The sequence below is a fragment of the Crocuta crocuta genome, unplaced genomic scaffold, assembly GCF_008692635.1.
Source record: "Crocuta crocuta isolate KB4526 unplaced genomic scaffold, BGI_CrCroc_1.0 scaffold334, whole genome shotgun sequence".
In the NCBI taxonomy this organism is placed as follows: domain Eukaryota; kingdom Metazoa; phylum Chordata; class Mammalia; order Carnivora; family Hyaenidae; genus Crocuta; species Crocuta crocuta.
The window spans coordinates 6,415,475-6,430,076 of record NW_027533260.1 but is presented as its reverse complement, the minus strand read 5'-3'; the positions used below and the strand labels follow the sequence as shown (position 1 = coordinate 6,430,076).

Below are 14,602 nucleotides of genomic sequence, written 5' to 3'. Positions count from 1 at the left end.
TCATGACCTCCCTCTCCCCCCCCCCTCAACTCCACTGCACCCACACTAGCCTCATCGCTGCTCCTCCGAACCCCCGGGAGCCAGGCCGCTTCGCAGTCTGTCTTTCCTCCCTGGGTATTTACAGAGCTCACCCTGCTCAATGTCACCCTCTCAGGGAGGCCCTCCTGGATCCCTAGGAAAAGGAAAACCTCCTGCTGCTGCCTCCACCCCCAGCTGCCGCATCCCCATTCCTCTGGACCGCTGAATTTTCTTCCACAGCACTCACCATCTACGTGTTTTACTTATTACTGCTTTGTCACTTTTCCTACTAACACGACAGCTCCACAGGACTGACTAATTTTTGTCTTGTCCTGTCCCCAGGACCTAATAAGAGTGCTTGGCCTACAGGAGGTGCTTCATAAATAATTACTCAATGAATGAATGAACAGAAGAATCCATTCACTCCTGGGGCGCCTGGGTGGCTCAGTCGGTTAAGCGTCTGACTCTTCGTTTCGGCTCAGGTCATGATCTCACGGTTTCGTGAGTTCGAGCCCTACGTCGGGCTCCATGCCGACAGTGCCATCCCAACCCTGACAGCGCGGAGCCTGCTTGGGATTTTCTCTCCCTCTCTCTCTGCCCCTCCCCCTCCACTCTCTCTCTCAAAATAAATAAACTTAAAAAAAAAATCCATTCACTCCTGAGTCTATAGGTCCTGCCCCTGTGCTGACAGCTTCCACACCTCTGTCTCCAGGTCCAGTTCCGATTCCTAAGTGCCCCCTAGATATCTCCCCAGGGATGTCCCAAAGTCACAGCACAGCTACACATCTCACCTGAAGGTTCCCAAGCTGCCCCTTCTCTGGGTTTCCCATTTCAGTGACAGCTGCAGTATCTCCCCGTCTCCCAGACCAGAGACTCCTGTGGTTCGCTCTGGCCCCCTCCTCCCCACATCGTGTCTCTTCTGCCTCTGGTCTCTCTGCTCCCACTGCAACTGGGGTACAGAATGGAATGCGATTCTCCCGGGGCCATCTGATCCTCAGCCGGCCCAGCAGAATCATCACCCAGCAATAAAAACGCGAATCCCTCCCTTTACACAAACATCTACCTGTTGACAGAGCACTTGTGCAGACATTATGTCACCGGGTTTTCACAACAACCCTGGGCTTAGATCTCGTTATTCCCAATGGACAGATGAGAGAAAGATGTTCAGAGAAATGCAAACATTTGCCTGAGGCCACAGAATGAGTAAGAGGGAGAGCCGGGGACTTGAATCCAGGTCCCAAGACTAGGTCATGAGCAACCTGTACCCCTCTCCATTTAAAGCATTGGCTCTAGGCAAGTGGCATAACCTCCCTGGGCCTCAGTTTCCTCATCTGTAAAATGAGGTAATAACACACTGTAGGTCATGGGGTTTTTATGGATTCAGTGAGTTAAGCCATGTATGGAGTTCAAAACAGTAACTGGCAGTTGTAATGCTGAATAAATATTAGCCCTCATTATTTTTCTTACTATGTTAGAAACTTAGGAGATGTTTAAACTAAAATCAGAAAGTCTTAAAGGTCTGTGTATTTTCCCTAGGAAGAGAATGCTCAGCTTCTCTCTAATTCTAGAGAGGCTCCGTGACCCAAAACTTTTTTGGAATCACTGGGCAAGAGAGAGACTGAGAATATGTTCAACACAATCACGTAGGCCTTGCTCCCCAAACACCCCTCCATTCAGAAGTGATGAATGTGGCCCAAATCAAGAGAGCCAGCGTATGACAAAGTGATGCTATTTATTGATCATGCTAATGGCCCCTGTGAGATCACGCAAGTGAAACGCCCAGCCCAGAGCAGATGCTTCAAACACACTTAGCTCTCTCCTTCCACCAGGCTGTGTGGAATTCTGTAACCACCTGGGGTCAAAGCACCCTTTTCCCTCTGTGCCTCCCTCCAACTTCAGAGCCCTGGGGTGAAGACTGAGCGACAGCACGTACAGAAGCACTCAGAAGAACCTGGCAAGCATTCCAGAAATGGTACTTAGACCGGTCATTTCACTTCTCCCCTCCCTGTGCTTCGGTTTTCTCATCTCTAAGATGGGATTGACTGGCTTACATGATCTTCCAGGGCACCTTCCAACCCACTGACTTTGGAAGGCAAGATACATGAAAACGATTCGCTCTGTTCCAGCCGAAGAAGCTGAGGCTCAGAAAGCAGAGGCAACCCACCCAGGCCACACAGTGATCCCTAGGGTCACCCCACACCTAGTCCTTGGGTCACCATTGTTCTCTGCTAAGGTGCACAGCAATCACGCTGCCCATTTTCCAGGTAAGGAAGCTGAAGTCCAGAAGGGAGAGTGTCAACCCACTGCCAGTTGGCTGAAGAGCAGTGTCTGGACCCTGAGTCTCCCGACGCCTATCAGGAAGGAGACAGGGGGAGGGCAGGATCACCTGGAGCACCACAGAGATGGTCTTCTCGCCCGCCTTGGCTGCCCGCCATTTTCGGTAAGTATCTGCCTTGAGAAGATTTTCCGCACAGTGGGTCTGCAGAGAAGAGTGGAAAAGGGAAAGTAAGGGCACAGAGATGAGAACTCCGGTCCCCAGCTCTCCGGAGCCCTCTGCTATCCCCCCAGATTTAAAATTCCCCGTTAATCCCACCACACTCTGCTTGAGCCCCCTATAACAGTTCCCCCTGGAAGCTCCTCACTTCCTCCTGTTCTCTCCGGAAGTTCCCCTATTCCACATCTCTACCAGAATTCCCTGACAGCCTCCTGGAATTTCCCCTTGACCCGCCCTGGACTTCGGTGAAGTTCCCTTTTACACTCCCAAAGTTCTTGCAGTGGCCCCCGCAGGGATTCCCTTACGTCTTCCAACCTCCCCCCTCGTCAGTTCCTCACCGAGTCCTGGCTACTGCAGGACACCACATGGCGGAGACGGATCTCCGGCATGTCAACGTCTTGGGCTTCGCCTGGAGCGAAGGATGAAAGAAGTCCGAGTTTGGGGGGGAGCGCCGAGGGGGTGCTCCCTGCGCGGGCTAAAGTGCGCAAGCGCACAGGGCTCGGGCCTTTCAAACCACGGCGCGCCGGCTCTCGCGTAAACACTGCGCAAGCCCAGTCGCGTCTCTCCGGAACGGGGCGCTTAGTCCCCTAGCAACCGGCTTGCCTCTAAGCCCCGCCTTTCCCAGGCCTCACCACTCTCTAGCCCCGCCTCCCGGTGACATTCACTCCTTGCTTTCTGGGCGCCTGGCAACAGGAGCGGCCTCGGGGATTGGCCCCTAGAAGAAATTCCCGATTCTTATTGGACAATGCAGTCACCGCCCAAACCGAAGCCTCAGAAATGGAGAGGACACAAACCTGAGTCGATTTTCTCAGGGAGTCTGGAGCCTACTGCAACCGCCCCTTCTCCACCCGTTTCTGCAGTTAGGCTCTTCCCTGCTACCCCCACACCATGCGCGCGCGCGCGCACACACACACACACACACACAAAATCTCCGATCTCTCCAAGGTTATGCCCGAGGCCAAGAGAGAGAGCATCAAGGACCTACATAAGACACAAAGCACGCATCCAAACCAGATACACACACCCAGCCTAGAGTGCTTCCACCCATGCCTCAGTTTTCCAATATGTGACCTGTGGGCATCTGTCTCCTACCACACCCGCCCCTGACCGTTGACAGGCATCCCTCTGTTCGGTCCCTGCGAGCCCCAGGGGTGCAGCCCCAGGCGGGGTCAGAGCTGGGGACAGCCCAAACACAAGGCAGGGAATATGAGCCAAGAACACGAAGAAGGAAGAGAAACAGGGCGCCCGGGCCCCCGCAGAACGAGCCTGGACATGCTGGGCGCTCCCAGGTAGGGCCTCACCCACGCTGGGCAACTCCTTGGAAAGAGAGAAGAGAGGGGATCTCAGTCATCCTAGCAGCCACTCCACACCTACAGGATATCAAATGACCCAACTCTGACCTTGGGATTCAGGACAGGAAAAAAAAAAAAGGGGGGGGAGAGAAGGGCCGTGAGAATGTGAGAAATCAGGAAAGTGACCTTCTGAGTCTGGATGGAAGAGGGGGCCAGAAGCGCAGACTCCTGGGGTCCCTGTGGAGCACGAGATGTCCATGTCCCTTTTGGATCCTGGTTCCATATCCCCAACCCAGAGCCACAAAGGCCCGCCCTGAGATGTTACCTCAGCTATTTCTCACCCCAGGGTGAAGGTGGATCCAGACCCGCCCCTCCTCAGCTCCCTATAAGGGCTGGGGACCCGGGACTGCAGGTTCACTCATCATGAGTGCTTCCATGAAACCGGGGACCTTCCTGCTGGCCTTCACACTGTTCTGCACCCTCCTGGGTCTGGGTAAGTGAGAAGGGGTCTGGACCATGAGGACCATGAGCGAGCACTCAGCAAAGTCCTTCAGGGGGAAAGAGGAGGTGTCCTGGGAATGCAGACTCATGGTGAAGGCAGAAACTAAAGGAAGAGAAAGCCTGGGGCCTCAAAGGAAGAAAAGCTCAAAAGTTCATGTGGTTGGCTCCCTGTGGGCACTTGGGGGGCTCCGAATCCTCTATGCCCCCCAGGCAGGGCCTCAAAATAAGACATATGAATCTAGGAAACGGGATGAGAGCATGACTAGAAAGGGAAATCTAAAAAACAAAAACAAAACAAAAATTAAAAACCTGGCAAGAGGGCATGGAGGACAGATTTCCTTTCTCCTTGGACTCTACAGAATTCAGACCCCCAGCCCCTCCTCCCTTAGATTCAGGAGTTCTGACAGGCCCCACTTTCCTAAGACCCAGGTAGGTGTCTGGGCCCCAGGTTGCCTATTCTTTTGGGACCAAGGAGTTCATGTCCTCAGCCCTCCTGGTCCTGACTCTCCCTTCTTGATCTGGGATGGACACTCCAGCTTTGGGTCCCCCATCTGAGCTCCTGCCAGCTCCAAGACCTATGCCTTGTCTTGCGTCCAAGAAACATCTGGACCTGAAGCTTCACAGAAGCCCCTGGAAACCTTAGCCAGGATCCCTCCCTGTCCCTGAGCTTTCTCAGAGGTCCCTAGCATCCCAAAGTCCCCAGCCTTATAATTAGGTAAACAGGCTCCCTGGTGGAGTCGCTTCCCGCCTGTGGAAGCAGCTTTGCTGGCATCACCACCGCGTCCCAGCCAGAGCACTGGCCATTTCCCTGGTCAGCGGTCAGTGCTCCACCCATGCACAATTAGGGAGACACCTGTCCCTCCTCCCTCAGGACTCCAAACCCGGTCCCTTAGCCTCCATCTCCCTCTGGACTCTGAAGTGGACCCCATGGTCCGCTGACCACACCCCTCATGACTACAGTCTGGCTTTCTACACTGCAGGATGCCCGCTGAGCTGTGAAGTGTGCCGGGGCTCCGGGCCCACGTGCAGCGGGAAAATGAAGACTTGTGAGGCCGGCAAGGACGCGTGCGTGGTCATCGTAGGGGAGTCCTGCACAAGTATGATGCCTGGCGTCACACCCTGGGGAGGGGGGTGTGAATTCAAGGGTAGAAGATAGCACCACACACAGGGAAGGACCATCACAGTTCTGGTGGTGGGAGGTCAGGGAAGAGGGAAAGACTATCTTGAGGTGGTGGATGGAAAAAAGCGAATTCAATGGGATGTTGGAAGCCATTGTTGTCAGGAGTTTCTGAAAATGGGACTCTCCAAAATATTAGAGGTGGGCAGGGAGCAGATATAGAGACTTTCTTAGGCAGGAGGGGGTGAGGAAAGGAAAAGACACGGGGGAACAGAGAGCTGGGGGGGAGTATCTAATAGGCAGGAGGTGAATGGAGGGGGAGGAGGAATAGAAGAGAAGGTCGGGAAGAATGTGATCAGGTTGACAGTTTCCGGTGAGAGGGAGGAATGGCTCAAAATACCAGAAACCGACATTCCCGGGAATGGTGGGAGTCCCGGTGTGGGCTGGAAGGGGCCATTTCTTTTTTTTCTTTTTTAATGTTTATCTTTGAGAGAGAAAGAGACAGAGCATGAGTGGGGGAGGGGCGGAGAGAGAGAGAGAGAGAGAGAGACCCAGAATCCGAAGCAGGCTTCAGGCTCTGAGGTGTCAGCAGAAAGCCCAACAAGGGCTGGAACTCACCAACCATGAGACCGTGACCTGAGCCGAAGTGGGAAGCTTAAGCGACAGCCACCCAGGCACCCATGGAAGGGACCATTCCTGACAGGAGGAGGCGACATGAAATGGAGGTAGAGAAAGAGACATATGGATCACGCCAGACAGGAGAGGAAAGATAACCCTGAAGTACGGAGCCAGTCGCCATGGAGAGAAGTAGAGACGGAGCTCTGGAGGCAGATGGGTGAAGTGGGAGAGGCCGTGACTTTAATGGAAGCAACCGTCCCAGGCCTGAGAAAGGATGAGCAGAAGGGGAGCACTGGGGAGTGCTGATTCAAAACAGAGCCATTGGGCACAGGAGGAGAGAGGATGGGCTGGAGCAGGTGTGAAGACCGAGGCAGGAGATAAAGGCCGCAAGGAGAGTAGGAAGAAACCAGCCGACTGGTGGGGGTGGGGGTGCGTAAGGAGGGTGGGGTAGAGGGTGGTGGCGTTGGCACGTGGGTGGAAGGACCCCAAGGGCTTCAAGAGCCCCCCCCCCCAGACATATAGGAGGGCGATTTAGACCCTGAGGTTGTGGGGAGAGGGGGAAGAACTCTGGGGGGTGAAGAAGAAAATCCTTGGATTGGAATGGAAGAGACCACCACATGGTGGGGAGGGGGGAGGCCACGAAGACTGGAAGAGACCACTGCAGGCAAGACTGGGGGTAGCCAGGTAGGGAGGCAAGAGACCACCTTAGCGGATATGGGTGTTGCGGGGTAGGGGTTAGGGGCAGCCTGCCAGGGTTTGCTGGAAGGGATTTGGAAGGTGGGAGGGAGGGCGAAAGTGAGGCGATCTGGAAGAGACCATTTCACAAAAGCATGGGGGGTAGTCACCCGAAAAAGACCCTTTGGGGCAAGACCCTTGGAGGGCCGCAGTGGAGGGGGGCGGAAGGGACCAAGTCAGGCTTGGCAGTGGGTTGCTGAAAGAGACCCTCAAGGCTGGGGGCTATGATTATGGGGCAGGTGTGTGTGTGTAGGGGATGTCACCTGATTACCGACCCAGACCATACCCCAGGCAGATAAAGGAGCATGGCTTTGGGGCGCTGGAAGAGACCACCCTAGGCAGTCGCGGGGTGTGGGGAGGGCCAGGCTGGGAGAGACCCCGAGGCCGGGGTCCACGCCAGAGTGGGGCCAGCGGGCGCTGCCGGAGCCCTCCCTGCCCCCCATTCTTCAGAGGGCCGCCACTCAGTGAACACCTACAAGGCCTGCATGAAGTTCAGCGACTGCTACTCGGGATTCGTATCCACCACCATGGGCCCCAAGGACTACATGGTGTCCAACACGCGCTGCTGCCAGAGCGACGGCTGCAACCACGGCTCCGTGCCCCGTAAGTGCGCGCCAGGAGCCCGCGGTGTGGGCCCCGGCCTGCCTCTGGCCCGCGCTGAAACACTGGGGCAACTCGCTTGCCGCGACCCTATGTCCTTCCCCCTAGATGCGACGTCCATTATCCATTAGCAACCCATGTCCCCCAGGGGTGCTGTGAGGTTAGGGAAGGGTTGAATCCTCCCTTTGCCTCTTACACCCCACTCTGCTCCCCAGCTCCCCCGAACAATCGGACGGAGAACGGCCTCCAGTGCCCAGCCTGCATCGCACCCTTTCAGGAGACATGCCCGGGTACCCAGGCAGCCCGCTGTGTTGGCCAGGAAACCCACTGCGTCTACTTCGCTGGCAAAGTGCAGGCTGGTGAGGGGAATCTGGATCTCTAGGGAAGGGGACGGGGGCCTCAGAACCGGAGGCCCATACTTCCAGGTTCCAGGGGAGGTGGTGGCTCCAGGTTGCTGGGTGAGGGCACGGGTGGGGGACAGAGCAAGGGGTCATGAGGAAGGAGGAGTTAGGAGCCAGTTCCATTCTGAAACCCCCTTCCCAGGTCTCATCGCTCCCAAATTTGCCACTCGGGGCTGTGCTACGGAGAGTGCCTGCTTCGCCAAGGCTGGGGCCCAGGTACCTTCAGCCTCTTATCTGTACTTCCTCCGCCGAGCCGACTGCCTTCCAGCCTCCCAGCCCCCTGGCAGGGCAGAGTGAAGAACTGAGGAGTATGTGGCTTGAAGTCTCCATTTGTCCTCTGTCTACACCTCCCCAAGTGCCTATAAATTAAATAGGTTAACAAAGCAAGCCTGAGTTCTTGTGATGTGATAATCTCAGGAAGCTAGGGGGCAGAAAGCAGGGGTCTTAACCCTTGGGAACCCCCTCTTTGCAAGGAAGGGAGAGAAGACCCCACCATTTATTAAAGGATTGCTTCCTGCTGGGCCCCTGTGCAGAGTGTTCTCCACGCTGTACCTCATTTCATAATCCCAACAACTCTGTGAAGTTGATATTACCATCCCCATTTTACAGATGGACAAACTGAGGCTCGGGTTGTGGTCACTTGTTTTGGGTGAAACCGCTAGGGAGGGGCAGACCTCAGAGTCTATGATCACCTCTCCTGATTAACCTCTCCCTTTTTTTTGGCCTGTTTTTACATCTGCAAAATGTGGGTCTTAATAGTTATAGCCTCACTGGGTTGTTGCATCAAATGAAAGAAAATTCAAAAAGCACTTAGTGCAGTGCCTGGCGCCTTTATGACAATGTTGGTTCTAGAAACAATACGTCTGTAAATAGTAATCATCGTAACAGCTGCTACTTAATGAGTGGCCATTACCTGGAAGGCGCTAAGCATTGTCATCAATCAGATTATGCTACAGTAACACACAAGTCCCTAATTTCAGTGGTTTAATGCAACAAAGTTGTATGAGTCGACTAATGCTGCTGTATCGCTGTGTAACAAACCATCCCCAAACTGAACCATAACAACAAGCATTCTTCTCGCTGAGGGTTTGTGGGTGGCTGGGGTAGTCTGGCTGTGTGTTAGCTGGTTTGGCTCCAGTTTGGGGGGAGGATACAAATTCTGGGATCAGTGGCTCCCTGGCTAATGTTCTGACAGCAGATCACAGGAGCACCATAACCAAGTGCCTTAAAAGCCCCTGCTGAGGTCAGGTGTACTAACATTCCATTGAGTGAGGGCAATCCTGTGGTCAAAGCCAACGTCACGGGGCAAGGAGGTGTACTCCCCTTCCAGTGGGAGGGAGAGGAGTAGGGTTTGCTGAGCAAGTTCCCACTCACAAATAGTCGATTCTTCCCTCATTCTACATGTCAAGCACTGCCCACAGGGGGGTTCTGCTCACAGTGATCATAGAGCTGCCACCAGCTCGAGCGTCGCTGATTTCTGAGCACCGGAAAGGTCCCACACGGGTGATTAAATGCCGTGACCCAGATGTGACTTGACACAACTTATGGGATGGAGTCAATCACATGGGCCCCCAAGCCCCACATGGGGTTAGGGACATATTTTGTAAAAGGCACAAATGCTGCCATGGCCTCCTAGCAGGTGTTTCTTGTTTTATCTTCATAAAGGCTCCCTTTTACAGGGACTGTAATTCTTGGCCCTGGTTTCCAAGGACTCTGAGGATGGATGTTACATTGGAGTTCATGCAACTACGAAGTGGCAGAGCTTAAGGTTTTGATCATCAGGTCGAGGGGGAGAAGGGACCACAGCACAGATGGGGAACCAGCCTGCATCAGTGATCTTTGGCTGTATCTTTATACAATGAACCACTCCAAAATTTCGTTGCTTTGGACAATTGCCTTTGATTTAGCTCATGATTCTGCAGTTTGGTCTGGGGATCAGCTGGGTGGGTCTTCTGATGGGTTCGGCTCCCGTCAGCTTGGCAGCTCGGCTTCAGAGGGTTGGCTGGCTGGCGGTGGGGGTGTCAGGGCTGACTGGGCCACCTGCCTCTACTCACCCAGCAGGTTAGCCTGGACTTGGCATCCCAGTGGTGGCAGGAATTCCAAGGGCGGTGAGAAAGGAAGCCCTAATATGTGAGCCCTTTTCAAGCCTCTACTTTATCGTGTTGGCTGTTGTTCCTGTGGTCAGGCAAATCATGCAGTCAGGTCTCGAGTCAGGAGAAGGGACTCTCCAGGGACACAGCTACAGAGAAGCTGAATAAACTGGAGGGATTAATGGGCCAAGCTGCTTCCGGAACTAGGATGCTTTACTATCACATGCTCCTAAGGTCTAAATGTCATTGTTCCACCTGCCTTCCCCTCTCCCNTGGCTAAGCATCAAAGTCACCTGGAGAGCTCTTAAAAACCCTGATACCCAGCCACAATCTACTCAATTAAATATTAACCTCTGGGGTAGGATGGGACTCAGGCATAGGAGTCTTTGGATTCCAGCAAGGGGTTCTTTCCCATACAGACCTTCACCTTCCCTCCTCCCCCAGGACCCAGGAGCCTCCACCCATGGTCCCCTTCTCCCTCAGACCCATGCAAAATCCCAAGCATCTTCCTTCCCCTTCAAACCCCCAAAGAAGAGACCACGCAGTGGGGTTTCTACTCATCTTTATTCACTCCTCCAAAAAGCACCACAGGCCAACCACACCCTTGATTAGCTCTCCATGGTTCTCCACCCCAATGGATACAAGTCTCTTCATCATGACCCAGAAATCTATGAAACTCAGCTGAAGTGATGAGATTGTCTCTTCCACTCAAGTTTTTTTGTGCCTATTCTGCTTTTAGCAACAGCAATGCCAAGACTCAGCATACATTTGCTTCTTGCCTTCGAAGGTCTTTCAGCCAGAAGTATGACATAGACATACCCCATGGGGAGCCAGCAATCAGCTCTCAAAGGAGCCTTAGTCTTTTCTGCTTGGATGCTGCCAGGGACAGACGCCTCACTGACAACCTTATGCCTCCCGCCCAAAGTCATTAAAAGACAACCACCCCCCAAATTAGCTGTGACACCCAAGGGCGGCGATACACGATATAAACACAGCACTAAACACAGCACTCCCCAACAGACACGGGCAAACACAATTGGGTCTTGCTTTTTCAGATAGGATCTCTGGCATGATCTCCATTGGCATGAGGGCAGAGGGAGTTTGGAGTAGGGAAGCACAGGGCAGATGTGTCAGACAAGTGAAAGTGGCAGAAAAAGTGGGCACTCTGCACGCAAAGGCATTTTGGGTGTGAGACGGAGGTGCCTGGGCTAGAGTCGTCTCAGCCTGGGGCTGGGAGTATGGACAAGACTAACATTTGAGCTTCGAGTGGGCCAGGCTCCTCCAGAGGGTTGCAGTGTGCTGACGTGTGTGTGCATGTACATCTGTACATACACTATTCTTACAGTTACCCCATGAGGTAGATGCCACTTGCTGAGTGACTTGCCCAACGTCACCCCAATGTCAGCTGGGCTGTCTGACCCTAGAGCTATGCTAATAGAATTTCCTGGGATAACGCAAGCATTCCAGATCGTGTGGCTACTTGAAATGGGGTTAGTACCACTGAGAAATGGAGTTTTAAGTTTTATTTGCTTTTCATTAAAAATTAATACACATCTCCGTTATTGGAAAACCGTTCAATATAAGCAGGACAGCTTGGGTATGTGGATCTATTTCTCCAACAACCACATGTTAGCTTTTTAGGAAAGCTAAACAGAATGACTTCTGATGAAAATTTCTGAACGAGATGTGCTGGACATGTAAAATACCAGATTTCAAAGACAGCATAAAAGGACGTAAAATGTCTCCTTCTTTTCTTTCTTTTTATATTTTTATTTATTTCTAGGAGAGAGAGAGAGAGACAGCGTGAGCAGGGGAGGGCCAGAGAGAGAGGGAGATACAGACTCTGAAATAGGCTCCAGGCTCTGAGCTGGCAGTCAGCACAGAGCCCGACGCGGGGCTCGAACCCACAAACCGCGAGATCATGACCTAAGTGAAAGTCGGACGCTTAACCGACTAAGCCACCCAGGGGCCCCTGTCTCCTTCTTTTCTATATTGACTACATATTGAAATCATATTTTGGATATACTGGGTTAAGTAAAACATATTCTCAGTTTCACCCTGTCTCCTTTTACCTTTTTTTCCTTTAATTTTATTATTTTGTTCATTTTTGAGAGAGAGAGAGAGAGAGAGAGAGACAGAGTGTGAGCAGGGGAGGGGCAGAGAGAGGGAGAGAGAATCTCAAACAGTCTCCCACTGTCAGTGCAGAGCCCGAGGTGGGACCTGAAATCAAGAGTTGGACGCTTAACTGGCTGAGCCAGCCAGACGCCCCATGGCCATCTCAACACTGATGGGATAAACTGTGTCACCAGGAAGGGTTCAAAACTGTGTCACCAGGAAGGGTTCAAGCTGGACACAGGGGTCCCATCTCCCAAGTGACCCTCGGAGCAGTCACCCTTATCTCCCGCCGTCAAAGGAAATAAGATCTTGGAAGTATTTACGGTTCTCGTCCGGCCCTTTCATTTCACAGATGGGAAAATAAAGCAAAGGTCCAAGTCACCCAGAGCGACAGTGGCAAAGCCGGGCTTGCTTTCCAGATCCCCTGACCTCAGACAGGAGTTTTCTCTCCTTGTTTCTCTCTCTCTCTCCCCCACCTCGCTCATTTTCCCTGTCCTGTGGCAAGAGGCCGACAATCCACATCCCAGCCTGCAGCGGATTAATGAATTAAAATGAATATTTACAAGCACCTACTGTGTGTCAAGCACTCTTCTAGGCACTGGGGTTACAGCAGAGGGCAGGGCAGGCAAGAGGGTCATAGCTATTAAACAGGTCAATAAATAAATAAATAAATAAGGCAATTTTCTACAGTAATCATTGGTACAAGGGAAATATCAACTGGCTGAGTAATGGGGATGTGTGAGCTACGTCAGCTACAGTGGTCAGGGAAGGCCTCTCTCTGAGGGGACATTTGAGCTGAGACCTGCTTGACAAAAAGAAACCAGTCATGGGAAGATCTGGGGGCTAAGCATTCTAGGCAGATAGAAGAGCAAATGCAAAGGTCCTGGGGTAGGACCTGATGTGGCCCACCCAGGCACTGGAAGGAAGATCAGGCTGGTTGGGGGCGGGGGTGTGGGCAGGGAATTCGAATAGGCAGGGGCCAGACCACACAGGACCTTGCTGTGTGCTGTTGGGCCTAGAGCCTGCCCTCCCTGGGCTCTGCTCTTCTCCCCATCCCTCGTAAAAGAGATTCTACCGAATGGCCTCTCAGGTCCCCCCTGGTTTTTGAAACTGAAGAACTGTGACCTGTGGCATCTTTTCTACTCATAGTTGGCAGTCTAGAACAGAGCTAGGCACTAAGGTTTCTGCCTTTGCTTCGCTCACAGCGCACTCCTGCGGTCTGGAACACGACCCAGCTGTTCCGTGGGTCTCCTGCTCTCCGCAGCACTCTGTGTGCACCAGAAGGCACAGCCTCTTGGGGACACCTGAGGTAGCCAACACAGAAGTGTCTGGACTGGTGCAGCACTACGGCTGCTTTAGCCCAAAAAGGCAGGAGTACAAAATACCAAGGCCAGAAAGGGTTAGGTTTAGTGACAGAAGGAATCAAGACCAAAGGGAGATAGAAATCACTAGAGGAGGGAGGGACAAAGGAAGAGACTCCCCAAAGATCCCCTGAATCACTCAGCACCTATAAAATGGGGACAGTCATGTCCCTTCCTCAGGCAAACGCACGCAGAGAAAGGCAATTGCCGGGATCCGATCCCTAAGGGATTGGTGAGAGAGCCTCTGAGGTATGGCCCTGCCCCTCTGCACCCAGAAGGGCTCATTCCCGGTCTCTGGGTACCGGCAGGCCTCTCCCCCTCATTTTGGTGGGACCATCCTCCCCACAACAGCTGGGAAAGGAATCTGGGTCACTAGGCAATATTAGGTATCTCTCTATTCCCCCAGGAAATAGAGGGCTCTCCAAGGTTCTCCAGCTCTTTCCCACAGCCCCTCCCCTTCTCCCCTGTAGATGGAGACCTCCCACCACCCAGGAATCAGAAACCAAGGTCCACCTACCGCCCTCTTGGGAGCCAGGAGTGTGAGACCCCAACGAAGATTCAAAGCCACTGCCTCTTGAGGAGCCCGGATGCTGGATGCAGGGCCACTTCCTCCAGGAAGCCTAGCCCCTATATCCCCGCGTGGCTCAGGAGTCCAAAGATTCCAGCTCCCTGGGCGGCCAGGACCCCTTCCTCCATACTGGAATCTCTAGTGGGCCGGAGACCCTCCTCCGCAGGAGTCCAGGCTTTCACCTCTTCCCTCCCCAGAGGGCTAGATGACCAACGGATCCGGCTTTCCTTCCCTTGGGGACCAAGATATAACCCCTTCCAGGAGCCCAACCCCTCGGTTTCCTTCAGGACACAGTCTGGTGTCATGCCCTGTGGTCCCCGGGGAAACCAGGAGTCCTGTCCCCCAGACTATTCCCCGTCAGGATCCAGGAACTCAGGTGACTAAAACTCACATATCCCAATCAGCAGTCAGAGCCCTCATCCCCTGCAAGCATCTGGGACTCTGAGCGGTGGCCCCCAGCTCTGTCACCTCAGTGGCGGAGACATCCCATGCCAGAGTCTGGACCCCTAACCCCCCCTCCCTCCCTCTAACCGGGACTTGGAGTCCTCAGCCCCTGGCGGAGCCAAGCAGCTGGGACGCTGGGGGCCCGGAAGCCCCGGCCCTCATCCCACCCCTCAGTGCGCGGGCACATGGGGTGCCAGCACCGCCTCGGCGTCGGCCTGCATCTCGTTGAGGGCCTGCAGCAGGACGCC

At 53.7% G+C, this 14,602-nt stretch overlaps 3 protein-coding genes across 4 annotated transcripts in view; 1 reads left to right on the top strand and 2 right to left on the bottom strand.

The window, feature by feature from the left end:
- The window catches only part of XRCC1 (X-ray repair cross complementing 1), a 26,762-nt gene extending 23,696 nt beyond the window's left edge, over window positions 1–3,066 (bottom strand). The window contains exons 1-2 of the mRNA XM_077747077.1: window positions 2,851–3,066; window positions 2,405–2,497 (exon numbers count right to left, since the gene is read on the bottom strand). Of these exons, the coding sequence (XP_077603203.1) occupies window positions 2,405–2,497; window positions 2,851–2,901 (144 nt within the window). The 5' untranslated portion in view covers window positions 2,902–3,066. The remainder of the gene's footprint in view (window positions 1–2,404; window positions 2,498–2,850) is intronic.
- PINLYP (phospholipase A2 inhibitor and LY6/PLAUR domain containing) overlaps window positions 1–8,163 on the top strand; it is an 8,717-nt gene extending 554 nt beyond the window's left edge. Inside the window, exons 2-7 of one of the 2 annotated variants that reach the window (XM_077747079.1) lie at window positions 2,283–2,458; window positions 4,151–4,297; window positions 5,286–5,402; window positions 7,226–7,378; window positions 7,591–7,734; window positions 7,919–8,163. In XM_077747079.1, the coding sequence (XP_077603205.1) occupies window positions 4,228–4,297; window positions 5,286–5,402; window positions 7,226–7,378; window positions 7,591–7,734; window positions 7,919–8,073 (639 nt within the window). In that variant the 5' untranslated portion in view covers window positions 2,283–2,458; window positions 4,151–4,227 and the 3' untranslated portion in view covers window positions 8,074–8,163. Of the gene's footprint in view, window positions 1–2,282; window positions 2,459–3,469; window positions 3,802–4,150; window positions 4,298–5,285; window positions 5,403–7,225; window positions 7,379–7,590; window positions 7,735–7,918 lie in introns of those variants that run through there. The other variant, XM_077747080.1, reaches the window with a different exon arrangement.
- Window positions 8,164–13,149: 4,986 nt separating this feature from the next.
- IRGQ (immunity related GTPase Q) overlaps window positions 13,150–14,602 on the bottom strand; it is a 4,417-nt gene continuing 2,964 nt past the window's right edge. Inside the window, exon 4 of the mRNA XM_077747286.1 lies at window positions 13,150–13,285. Within this exon, the coding sequence (XP_077603412.1) occupies window positions 13,150–13,285 (136 nt within the window). The remainder of the gene's footprint in view (window positions 13,286–14,602) is intronic.